The sequence below is a fragment of the Myxocyprinus asiaticus genome, chromosome 37, assembly GCF_019703515.2.
Source record: "Myxocyprinus asiaticus isolate MX2 ecotype Aquarium Trade chromosome 37, UBuf_Myxa_2, whole genome shotgun sequence".
Taxonomy (NCBI): domain Eukaryota; kingdom Metazoa; phylum Chordata; class Actinopteri; order Cypriniformes; family Catostomidae; genus Myxocyprinus; species Myxocyprinus asiaticus.
Window position 1 is genome coordinate 31,682,256 of NC_059380.1, and position 14,946 is coordinate 31,697,201.

Here is a 14,946-nt window from a genome sequence, read left to right on the forward strand (position 1 = left end):
ACTATGTTTTAAGTTTTTACTTTTTATTTCAGTAAACAAAAATGTTTCCATATAGTTGTAATTTCAGTTTTTGTTAACGTTAATAATACTTGTAAGAAATAAGGGGCCATCCAATTTGAGATGTCAGAGAGGATGACAGAAAACAGCAGTGACCTGAGCCCTGTGGAAAATGAACAAATGAAACCTGTAAAATTGTTCCCTTGTTTTGCTTTGACCGTTTCATAGGTTAAAAGTTTGTAAAACCAGACAAGTGAAAAAAGTCAATTGTGAGATCTTTAAAAATGTTTAAAACAATACATCCAAGAAGCATTACTGGATATAAAATAGTGGAATTTTGTCTTGTAAAAATGGTAAAAGAGTTTGGAGAGCATTTGTTAAAGCAACTGACAAAAAACAAATTGTTGTTATATATCAGATCATAAAACAAATCCACAAATATACAAATTATATTAAACATATTAGCAAAAAAAAAAAAAAAAAAAGGAACAAAAGTAGTCAATGATCAGAGCCAAAATATGGCTGTTACAAAAGCATGGTTCCCAAGTGTTTGAGGAACAACTAAATGTAACCCTGCTGTCGTTTGTGAAAATGAAACTTTATCAGTCTCCTGTGTAACATTTAAATAATGCGGTACAATGTTTAAATTCAAATGTTCGAATTCAATTCGTAACTTATTAAAGTTTCAATATCCATCTGTATACTAAAGTAATGCATTAACAGTTCCACAAGAGCATATAATTGTAGACTCATTGTATTGACTTTTTAATCCCAACACCTGCAAATTTCTACATATTGTTTAAAAAAAAAAAAAATCATATTACTGTACATGAGACATCCAAACTGAATTTATGACAGGCATGATGCAGATACTCAAATGAATTCAGCTTTCTTATGTATTCACAATGTAGCTGAAAATCTGCTGCTGTCTTTACGCCATCTTCACAGATTTAACATAAACTGACAAAAATTAGCTTCAGTCTCCTCCTGTCTTAATCAAGGAACATACGCATCAGCTGTTGTATAAGAAACATGATGATAATTATGTCTGTGAGGTGAAAGTACTCTCTGGTCCAGATCAGTTGCACTTCATCCAACGCAAACGTTTGCTCAGTGGGTACCCTGAATCAACACTTAGTTGCTCGTTCACACGCCAGTACCAGTCTCCCTTGAAAAAATAGATCTTGCCATTGGTCCATGTAAGTGCTGCATCAAGACTAGATGGAACACCAGTGAACAGTTGAGAAATGGGTTTGGGATAAATACTGAGGTCATTATAAACCATTTCATCCCACTGCCAATAACCTGAGCCCTGAAAACAGAACACTTTCAATAAATTAAACAATACCTGATAGTGAGATTTGTTACTAGTTTACTAATGGAAAAGTCCATGTTCATGTATGTACAGTGCTTTATTTTGTAGAGACATGGAGCGTATCAGAATTTATAATGATTATTTTTTCCTTACAAAGATTGATTTATTCTCTTAAGCATAGCTTGTGTGTTTGAATAAATTCTGAAACAAACAGTATCTACCTTAAAGAAGAATATTTTCTTGTTCTTTTCATAATATAAAGCAGCATCAATGTTGGCAGGGATTCTCTTCAGTAGTTTGGGGTATCCATAATCCAGACGGAAATTTGTGTATCTCCAGACTTTCTCCCCTGAGGAAGACGAACAGGTGAGGAGAAGAAGAGAACCTTTATTTAGAAAGAAGATTTTGTTATAGTGCTGAAAAAAAAGATGCCTCAATTACCATTTGCATTCAAAAGTTGTAGTTGTGCATCTGTTAGATCAGGGAAGGAGCGTTAAGTGTTTCAGTTTAGTAAAGCAATTAGAATGTTAGAGTATCTACAAACATGTGAGGTTTCAGATTCACTAGAAGTAGACGCATCAGATAAATGCTATTAGAACAATGGTGTCTTTGTATCTTTATTGTTCCATTCATTATTCTCAAATGAGCTGAATCTCTTTAAATATCTCCGAAAGCTATTCCGGGCAAGCACCAATATGCAGATCATGCTCCGAAAATCTCCCACACTGTGCCTTTGATGTCAGATCCCAGATATTACATTTGCAAAGAATGTTTTCGTCTCAGTACTGTTATGGTTAGGTTAGGTTAGGAGAATATTCATGTAATTACTAGTCACTAGTACTTACTATTAATTATATTACTAATGAATTACACATCCCTTCAAAAAAGTATGTGAAAGAACACAGTTTTGGTCTCAGAACCAGTGGAGCAAATCATGGTATGCAACATATGCAGCGCATAGGGGTGTCATACAAAAGGGAGCACTCAGACACCCCCTAGGGGCCAACTGCATACAATTGCAAATTGCATACACTCCCCTAAACTGCACCCCTGCACTGTACTGCACATAGCCAGGGTTAGGTTTATGTTACATTGGACCATTGGCGTAGAACTGGGGGAGACGGGGAGCACACGTCCCCCCCAATGCTGTAAAGGTGGTGACTCACCCCCCCCCCCCAATCATGCATCTGTCCTTGTTTATATATTTTTATCAAGGCTGAAAATAATTTCATATGAGATACCTTGCAATTGCGTGGCTGTGAGTCTGACATATTGAGACAAAAAAACAGAAGTTCCCCCTCTGTTGTACAAATTGGTATCGGCCAACTAGACGGCGGTGTCACGTGGTACCTGTTATTTTTCTCAGCGCTGGCCAAGACAATGGATGTAAAACAAGCAGACAGAAGTCATACTGTAGAAAGATAGACATCCAACAAATTGGACAGGATACTCCACTAAACGTCCAACAACAAGCTAGTAAGTTCAGTATTTTTAGCTGTGGTGATTTTAAAGTGATGAATTAAAGATGCCACTTGTATTGTTTAAGTGTGCTGACAGTGCACAGTGCATTGCGTGTAGTTACTATCAGCAGGTAAACTTTGAAAAGTTGCGTCTTAAATCATCCTCATTACTTAAAGCATTGATTCTATACAAATTCACTGCATTCAACAATAAATGTCAATTTTAATCATGATCGGACTTTAAATTGCCTGCTGTTAGCAATGTTCCCTTTATAATGCATAGTTTAAAGGTTTATTTGTAAGGTGTTGTGGATAGTATTTAGAGTCTGTTGCTGATTCTTTATGTTGGGGTGTCTGACAGAACAATGGATTGCTTTAATAAACTGATGCAGAAGTAAAGAGTGTTTAATGCCATGAACTTCATGTTGCGCACCCACAATAATCTTACATTTATGCACTTTTGAAGCACTCTGTTTACACTTAAGCACGTCAATGAGCTTGGGATGTGCATAAGCGTTGTTGTGCCCTTAATTGGAGCGTCTCTACCTCCTATTTTTTTGTGTGTATTTATCAGTTTTCTTATTATAGGGCTTCCCTTAGCGTCCACATATCCCCCAGAAACACATCCACTTAGACGTTTAGACAATTGTTAAATGATATGCATTTTTTGGCATCAATGCTGATGCATAATAAGAAAATGTGCAAATAATTGTAAAACCGGTTAACTGCAATTTTTTTCTCAGACGGTAATCTAAGTGTCAAAAACTCACACCACGGCATCCCTACATTGGATATACTTTTTTATTTATCTGTGCATTAATTTGAACTGTTATTATGCATTGTGTGATATGTTGTAATGAAACATAACACTTCCCAACCAAATCTCCCACCCCAAACCACATTTGGTCCCTCTCAATGTTCAAACGAAATCTACGCCATTGCATCGGACACCTACTTGCTTCCCTTAGGAGATCCTATCAGAAAACATGGAATTAGCTATTAATGTCATGCTGATGTCCAGCTATTTCCTTCAATTCAGTGCTTGGCCAAAAACATCCAAACATAATAGAATACAGAATATAATTTAAATGGTTGTACTACTATTATGTCATATTGTATGGGTAAGGACCTGGTTGTCATGAGTGAACTTACACTAAATATAAACATTTTTAGTAGGGATATGCACGAAGCTGAAGACCTTATTCGGAAAGGCACAAATAATTACTTCAAAACAAATAACAAATTCTACCGAATATTAGAAAAAATAATTCATTAAACTAATTATCCATGAGCACAGGGATAGAACAATATTTTAAATAAACATCTAAAATGACAGGATCATCATAATGATTTTGCTGGAGATATAACATTTAACATATAACATATAGCAATATTGTGAATATTACAATGATTTGAATACACTTTTTTAACCACTTGATTTCTTAAAGAGCACATCATAAGACTAATTTCACAATCCTTGAGGGCTGCACAATTAATCAATATAACATCAAACTCATGATATGGTCATATTAAACCACAAAAATGCTGAAATTAACAGCCTATGGTTTGTGTGTGCTTCAGAGTAAACCGGTTATGTGCTGTTCATGTTTGTGCATGGGATTCATGGATACGCTCAAAGGCGGAGTAATACAAAGGCTAACCTAGGCTGTCTAGGGGCCCACACACTGATAAATATAGAACTGGATTGCTCATGATGTCATATCATGAAGCCACTGCGCCGCCATATTGCTATGCCCAAACGTTCCAATGTCCCTGTTGACTTAATAGGAAACCATCTCATTTCAGCGAGTAAACATTAATTACTCAATCACCAATTTTATATCTGAAATCTGCATGTACATCCCTACAATGCAAACGTCATACACATGTAATTATTTATTTATTTAAAGTCTGGAATTTTTCCTGTTTCTTGAAAGCCCAAGTGAGTAATGTATATCTACTGTATATAAAACATTATCCACCACTAACAAACTTCATCAGCGAACAGATCAGCTGAATGTAAACAAGTTCACTGAAACTGAGGTAAGATACAAACAGACATTTTCAGAATTATTTATTGTGAACATCGAAGTGTTTGTTCAGAGTTACTTGTTTTATGTTTTCATCAAAAAGTGCCTTGTTGGGGCCTGGGTAGCTCAGCAAGTAAAGATGCTGACTACCACACCTGGAGTTGCAAGTTCGAATCCAGGGCGTGTCTCCAGTCAGGCTTCCTAAGCAACCAATTGGCCCGGTTGCTAGGGTGGGAGGAGTCACATTGGGTGAACCTCCTCGTGGTCACTATAATGTGGTTCTCACTCTTGGTGGGGCATGTGGTGAGTTGTGCGTGGATGCCGCGGAGAATAGCGTGAGCCTCCACATGCTCTAGGTCTCCGCGGTAACACGCTCAACAAGCCACATGATAAGATGCGCGGATTGACTGTCTCAGACGCAGAGTCAACTGAGATTCGTCCTCCGCCAGATTGAGGCGAGTCACTACGCCACCATGAGGACCTAGAGCATATTGGGAATTGGGCATGACAAATTGGGGAGAAAAGAGGAGAAAAAAATAAAATAAAAATAAAAAAGTGCCTTGTTCACACGGCCACTTGAATAAGAGCACACTCTTTCCCTCCCTCTATCACATAAGCAGAGAGGGAGACAAGCAAAGCTGGTTAAAATTAAACTGATACGTTAAGTTTAAATGGCAAACGAACACGTAATTTATGACATGTATCCATGTATGACAACAGCGAGCACTTCAATATGAAAACATGCAAATCCCGGGCATTTCAGGCGAATTAAAAATCCCAGTATGACTTTTTTTAAGGACCCTCCGAGACAGACGGACATGTTGTCACCCCAAAACAAGTAAACATTACAGCTTTTCATACTTGTGGACAGTTTTGCCACTTCCTTTGGTGATCGTTGTGTTGTACTGATAGGCTGAACACTGAGGCAGATGAATGCTCTGACATCGTGATCCGCGTATGAGCTAATTAAACATTAAACATGATTTTCACTAGTGGGCGAAATGCAACTGTCGTATCCGGAGGTTGGAGATGGTGAAACGGGGGTGTTTTTCGGCTGTCAGTCATTGCTTCTCTATGACAGTTTAGGCATACCAAGATGGCCGCTCAAACACTTCCGGTGGTTTCACCTCCTGCTGGCAGTTTAAGGTTGTGTTAATGATCCAGTTTTATATATATATATATATATATATATATATATATATATATATATCAGTGGGCCCACAGTGTTTAGAGGGCCTTTAGTGGTTGCTGAACTACACAGTCATCGGCCCGGGGAGAACAACCAACCAGAAAACAGCTGCTCCTGGACTTAACAGTTGTGCTATAAAAGAAAATACACAGCCATTGCCTAACTCTGTAATTTCCCCATCAACTAACCATAAATGCTCCAGGTCAGTAGAGTTTGCTTTCAAATTTGACAAGCCACAGTGCAGTTTTGAGGTGTCCACGTCGACCCATGCAAAGGCACAATATTACAATATTAAAAGCAAAATAATTTATGTGCCGTTAACATTTGCCAACTGTTTCTGATATCAGTAGGACAGTTTATCAATTTTGTCACATACAGGTGCATCTCAATAAATTAGAATGTCGTGGAAAAGTTCATTTATTTCAGTAATTCAACTCAAATTGTGAAACTTGTGTATTAAATAAATTCAATGCACACAGACTGAAGTAGTTTAAGTCTTTGGGTCTTTTAATTGTGATGATTTTGGCTCACATTTAACAAAAACCCACCAATTCACTATCTCAAAAAATTAGAGTATTTTGACATGCCAATCAGCTAATCAACTCAAAACACCTGCAAAGGTTTCCTGAGCCTTCAAAATGGTCTCTCGGTTTGGTTCACTAGGCTACACAATCATGGGGAAGACTGCTGATCTGACAGTTGTCCAGAAGACAATCATTGACACCCTTCACAAGGAGGGTAAGCCACAAACATTCATTGCCAAAGAAGCTGGCTGTTCACAGAGTGCTGTATCCAAGCATGTTAACAGAAAGTTGAGTGGAAGGAAAAAGTGTGGAAGAAAAAGATGCACAACCAACCGAGAGAACCGCAGCCTTATGAGGATTGTCAAGCAAAATCGATTCAAGAATTTGGGTGAACTTCACAAGGAATGGACTGAGGCTGGGGTCAAGGCATCAAGAGCCACCACACACAGACGTGTCAAGGAATTTGGCTACAGTTGTCGTATTCCTCTTGTTAAGCCACTCCTGAACCACAGACAACGTCAGAGGCGTCTTACCTGGGCTAAGGAGAAGAAGAACTGGACTGTTGCCCAGTGTTCCAAAGTCCTCTTTTCAGATGAGAGCAAGTTTTGTATTTCATTTGGAAACCAAGGTCCTAGAGTCTGGAGGAAGGGTGGAGAAGATCATAGCCCAAGTTGCTTGAAGTCCAGTGTTAAGTTTCCACAGTCTGTGATGATTTGGGGTGCAATGTCATCTGCTGGTGTTGGTCCATTGTGTTTTTTGAAAACCAAAGTCACTGCACCCGTTTACCAAGAAATTTTGGAGCACTTCATGCTTCCTTCTGCTGACCAGCTTTTTAAAGATGCTGATTTCATTTTCCAGCAGGATTTGGCACCTGCCCACACTGCCAAAAGCACCAAAAGTTGGTTAAATGACCATGGTGTTGGTGTGCTTGACTGGCCAGCAAACTCACCAGACCTGAACCCCATAGAGAATCTATGGGGTATTGTCAAGAGGAAAATGAGAAACAAGAGACCAAAAAATGCAGATGAGCTGAAGGCCACTGTCAAGGAAACCTGGGCTTCCATACCACCTCAGCAGTGCCACAAACTGATCACCTCCATGCCATGCCGAATTGAGGCAGTAATTAAAGCAAAAGGAGCCCCTACCAAGTATTGAGTACATATACAGTAAATGAACATACTTTCCCGAAGGCCAACAATTCACTAAAAATGTTTTTTTTATTGGTCTTATGATGTATTCTAATTTTTTGAGATAGTGAATTGGTGGGTTTTTGTTAAATGTGAGCCAAAATCATCACAATTAAAAGAACCAAAGACTTAAACTACTTCAGTCTGTGTGCATTGAATTTATTTAATACACGAGTTTCACAATTTGAGTTGAATTACTGAAATAAATGAACTTTTCCACGACATTCTAATTTATTGAGATGCACCTGTACATATCGAGTTTATGTGACCCTTTCTGTTTGATCCTTTGCTGTTCATCTTCAGTGGTCTTGAAATGCATCCGTTTGACAGGATTTTCTCTCTCTTTTCTTTACATTTTCAAAAATGCAGAGTTAAATTAACTCTGACTTGGGATAATACACTTCTTTTAAACTCACTTGCAGCAAAAATCTTGCATTCATCACATCGCAGTCTTAACAACATGTCATCTGTCTCTAAAGCTTCAGGTTAGAAGTCACACACAGCGATTTCAAAATTAATGTATTCTTTAGTGCAAAGAGTGCGTGGAAATAACAAAGAACCATTAACAATTTATACTCACAAAAAATAAAAAATAAATAAAAAAAAAAACAATTCCATGCAGAAATTAATGCAATTTTGAATTTTATTGAAATACATTTTAAAGACTTTTTACATTTTAAAAATCATGGTTTTGTTCTATTTATATCAAAATGATATTTTTTTTCCTGTTATTTCAGTCTGAATCCTCCACTTCATAGTTCTAAAAACTTTAAACTTTAATACTTTAAGTATTTTACTTGACTCTTCGCTGATGCTTGTATCATAGCCCATTGTGTATTTATTGGTTGCGCAAGTTAGGAGCTTCTGATTGACAACAATTTTTGGCCGTGAAGTAAACTAATACTTTGACAGTTCCAATATAAATGTATTCTTGTTGATATTATGCATAAGGGTCCTTTGGTAGGGCCGCAAAATTATTTGCAAAAAAATTTGATATAAGCATGTGCAATTTCTAAATTGTGGAATCTGCCATTTTATTTTATTTTTTACTCAGAATTATGTGATGTTCAATTCGCCTTTGGGATGGGTGCACATCTTTGGTACACTGACAAGATATCGCCAATCAAAATGCAGCGCACATAGTAGGTAACAGTGAGAGAACAGAACAGAAATTGGGAATTTATGCAAATGTATCTAGTCAATAATTTATACAGTGACATTTTATTTTTATTTTATTTATTTTTTTTACACTAAAATGCATTAATGTAAAATTTATGAATAAGGAACAATATTTGCCAAAATTGCCATTAAACTTGCAATCACAATCTCTGTCAAAAAAATCTCTAAAATTATATTTTTGTTCATATTGCACAGCCCAACATTTTGGTGGTCTCTTTAGGTTACTTGTGATATTTCATATAAAAAAGCAAGTGTGCACAACTGCACATTATTTCTGGTACTGCGCAATAGGTAGTGGTTATGTGCACATGCATGTGTGCCTAAAATATATTTAGATTTTGACGCGAACGCTCACCATTTGCATAGAGTCAAGCACGAGACTGTCAAAGTATACTCCATATGACTTTGCGTGCATACACAGGTGGTTGGCGCATCCGCGCTACGACTGCTATGAGACACCATACTATTTCTCTTCAGGAGTTTAGACCCAAAAAGATGTCTTTATAGATATACAATTGCTGTTATGTCTTGACCTCCTCACTAGGGTTGACAACTTGGTCCTGTAAAATTCCTGGACAATTTATCAACGACCGAAAAACGTTTTGCTGGCTCTTACAAGAAATAAAACATATTATTTATAAACGTTTACTCCTTGTTTCATAGTTCAATAAAACAATAACATTAATATTCAAAAAGCATTTTTGCCTATTTTTAAGACACACATTTCAATTTCATAACAAAATTCCATCAAAATGAATTGTGTAATTTTTTACTAAACTAATAAAACTGTTTTTATTTTATGTAAAAACAAACAAACAAACAAACAAAACATTTTGCATTTGAAATGCATAAATCTTAAAAATAGGCTTTCTTTCTTTTTTTTTTTTTTTCTTTGAGTGTTATGAACGTAAGAGATCTTACAGAAAAAGGAAGGATTCCTTTCTTGGACATGTTTTCCAGAACGTTAAAGCATTATATTAAGTATGCTAAAGTATTTACTTCTTATTTTTATTATTTAGTGTGGCATGACATGCAACAAGGTGGTAACTCTTTTAAATAATCACTTAATCACACAATCTGCTTCAAACAGTACTCTTTAATTTCTTTCAAAGTTTCAGTGCCAAAAGCTTGGCAAGCTTTGGCAAATCTAATACAAAAATCTCTCTTTTTTTTTTCCAACTTGTTCTTTCTCAGTTGTGCTCACTGTAGCAGCCTGGTAATTTCTGAACATAACTTTACTGATATTCATCCCTGTCTCATAAGAGTTGCCTTTAGTAGCTAGCCAATCAGAATGGATTTTTGCCAGCCAATCGTATGGCAGCAGTGCAGTGCATAAAATAACGCAGATACGGGTCAGGAGCTTCAGTTAATGTTCACATCAACCATCAGAATGAGGAAAAAAATTTGATCTCAGTTATTTGGACCATGGCATGATTGTTGGTGCCAGATGGGCTGGTTTGAGTATTTCTTTAACTGCTGATATCCTGGGATTTTAACGCACATCAGTCTCTAGAATTTAATCAGAATGGTGCCAAAAACTAAAAACATCCAGTGAGTGGCAGTTCTGTGGATGGAAATGCCTTGTTGGCAAGAGAGGGCAACAGAGAATGGCCAGACTGGACAAAGTCTATGGTAACTCAGATAACTGCTCTATACAATTGTGGTGAGAAGAATAACATCTCAGAATGCTATTCTGAGATGCGGGTTGGTGCTGTTTTGGCGGCACAAGGGGGACCCACACAATATTAGGCAGATTGTAATGCTGTGGCTGATCGGTGTATATTTTTTAGTGTTTTTGTTTGTCTATTTGTTTGACAATATGGATGATGAGGGAGAGCAATCCAAGGTTAACAACACATAATCAGCATTATCTTGTAAGAAAAAAATAATATAAATAATATAATTAATAATAATAAGAAGAAGAAGACGATTTTTTTTTTTTAATTATACATGGCAGATTTGTTAAATTAAAACTTTAAATTGAATAGAGTCACATTTAAAATGGGCTTTGCATTTATTTCTTTTAAGAACTTCTGGTTAAGCCCTGCCCACATCAGGTTACATCTGTTGCACACCACTTATTTTGGGGCAATAGGGGATATTTTGAAGACTCTTTTTATACTTAATTTTTGCCATTTTTACTAATAGAGACTGAAAGAGTTTCAGTAACAGGAAAGGATGGGTTGAGGGAAACAGAAAGTTGCTGTATGACATAAGCAAGAGTCAAACTTGCCTCTACCAGTCTCTGCTCTACTTGTCTGGAGCACTACTTGCCAGGCCACAGTCCCAACTCCTTTGTCTCCTATTTTTAATTAAACATGTTTAACTTGGAGGAGCAATACACTCACATATTTATATGTACAGTGCATCTGGAAAGTATTCACAGAGCTTCACTTTTTCAACATTTTGTTATGTTACAGCCTTATTCCAAATGGATTAAATTCATTATTTTCCTCAAAATTCTACAAACAATACCCCATAATGACAATGTGAAAGAAGTTTATTTGAAATCTTTGCAAATGTATTAAAAATAAAAACGAAATAAAATCACATGTACTTAAGTATTCACAGCCTTAGCCATGACACTCAAAATTGAGCTCAGGTGCAACCTGTTTCCACTGATCATCCTTGAGATGTTTCTACAACTTGATTGGAGTCCACCTGTGGTAAATTCAGTTGATTGGACATGATTTGGAAAGGCACACACCTGTCTATATAAGGTCCCACAGTTAACAGTGCATGTCAGAGCACAAACCAAGCCATGAAGTCCAAGGAATTGTCTGTAGACCTCCGAGACAAGATTGTGTCGAGGCACAGATCTGGGGAAGGGTACAGAAAAATTTCTGCAGCATTGAAGGTCCCAATGAGCACAGTGGTCTCCATCATCCGTAAATGGAAGAAGTTTGGAACCACCAGGACTCTTCCTAGAGCTGGCCGCCCGGCCAAACTGAGCGATCGGGGGAGAAGGGCCTTAGTCAGGGAGGTGACCAAGAACCCAATGGTCACTCTGACAGAGCTCCAGCGTTTCTCTGTGGAGAGAGGACAACCTTCCAGAGGAACCATCTCTTCAGCACTCCACCAATCAGGCCTGTATGGTAGAGTGGCCAGACGGAAGCCACTCCTCAGTAAAAGGCACATGACAGCCTGCCTGGAGTTTGCCAAAAGGCACCTGAAGGACTCTCAGACCATGAGAAACAAAGATTGAACTCTTTGGCCTGAATGGCAAGCATCATGTCTGGAGGAAACCAGGCACTGCTCATCACCTGGCCAATACCATCCCTACAGTGAAGCATGGTGGTGGAAGCATCATGCTGTGGGGACGTTTTACAGCGGCAGGAACTGGGAAACAAGTCAGGATCGAGGGAAAGATGAATGCAGCAATGTACAGAGACATCCTTGATGAAAACCTGCTCCAGAGCGCTCTGGACCTCAGACTGGGGCGAACGTTCATCTTCCAACAGGACAACGACCCTAAGCACACAGCCAAGATAACAAAGGAGTGGCTCCGGGACAACTCTGTGAATGTCCTTGAGTGGCCCAGCCAGAGCCCAGATTTGAACCCGATTGAAGATCTCTGGAGAGATCTGAAAATGGCTGTGCACCGATGCTCCCCATCCAACCTGATGGAGCTTGAGAGGTCCTGCAAAGAAGAATGGGAAAAACTGCCCAAAAATATGTGTGCCAAGCTTGTAGCATCATACTCAAAAAGACTTGAGGCTGTAATTGGTGCCAAAGGTGCTTCAACAAAGTTTTGAGCAAAGGCTGTAAATACTTATGTACATGTGATTTTTTTTTTCCGTTTTTTATTTTGAATCAATTTGCAAAGATTTCAAACAAACTTCTTTCACATTGTCATTATGGGGTATTGTTTGTAGAATTGAGGAAAATAATTAATTTAATCAATTTTGGAATAAGGCTGTAACATAACAAAATGTGGAAAAAGCACTGTGAATACTTTCCGGATGCACTGTATATTCATATGTTCTGTATTTATATAATAGATTTTGAGAATAGTCTAAAAGCTGTTCTTTGGGAGATGTCAGTCAGTCTGAGGTGAAGAATATTTAAAGATCTGTGAGTGAACTACTTCTCTTCTGTTACACTGAGATAAATCACACTAATGGAAAACCCTAGTGGCTGCAATGCAGTGCCAAAAGTTTTCAATACAAAATATCTCCTCATTTGTGTGTGTAGAGAATAATCAGGGGCGGATCTTCCGGGTTGGCACTGGGTGGCAACTGCTACCCTAAATAAAAGCATTGCCACCCCAGCATTTTTTATCCCAATGTGTAAAATATAAATATAAGTATATTATAGCTGATGCTGATGTTATGTAAGAGTTTATTTATGATGAACTGCCTCAACTCTAACCGAATGCATACAGTAAATGACTACAGCTGTCCTTGACAATTGTGGCCGATTCCATGATTGATTACAGCAGCAGACAATCACATGTTTTAGCTACTGGGTGCGTGTCTTAGACAAGTCATTTTGATTTGTATAACGCTTTTCACAACACATATTGTTTTAAAGCAGCTTTACAGAAAATTATGCTTTACAGTAAATTATGCAGTAATTCAAAATATTCACAGTATAATGTTAATTTGGATTCATATGTTGTTTTTTTCTGACTTTATGTGAACGAAAAGACACAAATTCTGCAGTTTTCTCATTGGAAATAGGTACATTTCAAAATATCACTGTCCTGGTCACAAAAGCAAAGTTTGTGGGGAAAAATAGCCATTTTCTATCCTTTTGAGGCATAAGCAATTAGGAAATAACACTTATTACCCAGGAACAAAAATTGTGTTACATAGTGTAATTACTGAAGCAAGATTATTTTGACATAGGGAGACCAGAGCTAATTGTCACACAGGAAAGTTGTCACAAGGGCTACATTTAAGCAACTATAAAGTTTTGAGTTAAAAGTGTAATTAAACAAATGTGTGTTTTCTATGTTGTGTTTCCTGTAAAGCTGCTTTAAAATGTTCTGGGTTGTGAAAAGTGCTATACAAATGAAAATGACGAATGAAATAAACTAGTGCTTGTTGCAATAATGCTTTATATCTTTATCCAGAAGAACTATACATGGGCACTTACTTTGGTGTTGCCACCCCTCACGCCACCCCATAAACAATTTTTTAGATCCGCTCCTGAGAATAATAGTTTACCTTTAAAGAAGTACGTCTTGTTGGTTTTTGGGGAATATACAGCTGCATTTAGGTTTCCTAGTAGCCCATTCCACAGTAGACTTATCTTAACTGGAGGGTAATGGCCTATATCTGTTACTGTCCACACATAATCTCCACTGAAGGCATATGTTTTACGCCAGGGACCTAACACAAAGAATTGACATCACATGGTAAGTCAATGAACAAGCAAATTCATTGCATTTGTTGAATCTGAATGAACTGAGGTCATATGTAATTCTACACAGCATAACATTGGCTTTCTCACCCAGAATAATTGCATCGAGTTTAGCATTGCATGGATCTGACTTGTCAACCCTGGGAAAGGGAGCCATGGTAGTGTGATTTGCTACATCATTGATATCATCAGCAGTCTTTGTACTCAAGGCCCTTTTACCTGAGTGAAAGATTAATGAGTTAAGATAGTTTTTATGTATTGGCAAAACTTGATTTCTTCAAGAATGTCAACTGAACATCTCACCATATATGGCTTGGATTCCTCTGATATCATCAATGTGCAGTCTAAAGTTGACCTGGTAACCAGTGTAGTGTGCTGCCATAAGGGCATTGCTGTACTGAGAGTGGCCCAGTCCAAGAGCATGACCGATCTCATGAGCGGCGACAATGCGCAGATTAGAGCCATAATACTTCCCCTCCGTCCAGAATTCATCTTCATCAAAGTGAACTATTCCTGATGGGGGGGCCTCCGCGTGGGCCAGAACATGACCTACCAAAACATTATAATTCATAAGCGTTAACACATCTCAACAGCCCTTTTCAAAAGTCATATGCAGGGTTATGGCCAAAAACATGGGTTTTTACGTGTATGCTAGTGTGTGCATACATTCAAACGCTCTATCCTTTCAAAGTACACTT

General features: G+C 37.7%; 1 protein-coding gene across 1 annotated transcript in view; it reads right to left on the reverse strand.

Moving 5' to 3' along the window:
- Window positions 1-469: 469 nt before the first annotated feature.
- mmp19 (matrix metallopeptidase 19) overlaps window positions 470-14,946 on the reverse strand; it is a 58,722-nt gene continuing 44,245 nt past the window's right edge. The window contains exons 5-9 of the mRNA XM_051676645.1: window positions 14,552-14,797; window positions 14,339-14,467; window positions 14,053-14,217; window positions 1,534-1,661; window positions 470-1,309 (exon numbers count right to left, since the gene is read on the reverse strand). Of these exons, the coding sequence (XP_051532605.1) occupies window positions 1,076-1,309; window positions 1,534-1,661; window positions 14,053-14,217; window positions 14,339-14,467; window positions 14,552-14,797 (902 nt within the window). The 3' untranslated portion in view covers window positions 470-1,075. The remainder of the gene's footprint in view (window positions 1,310-1,533; window positions 1,662-14,052; window positions 14,218-14,338; window positions 14,468-14,551; window positions 14,798-14,946) is intronic.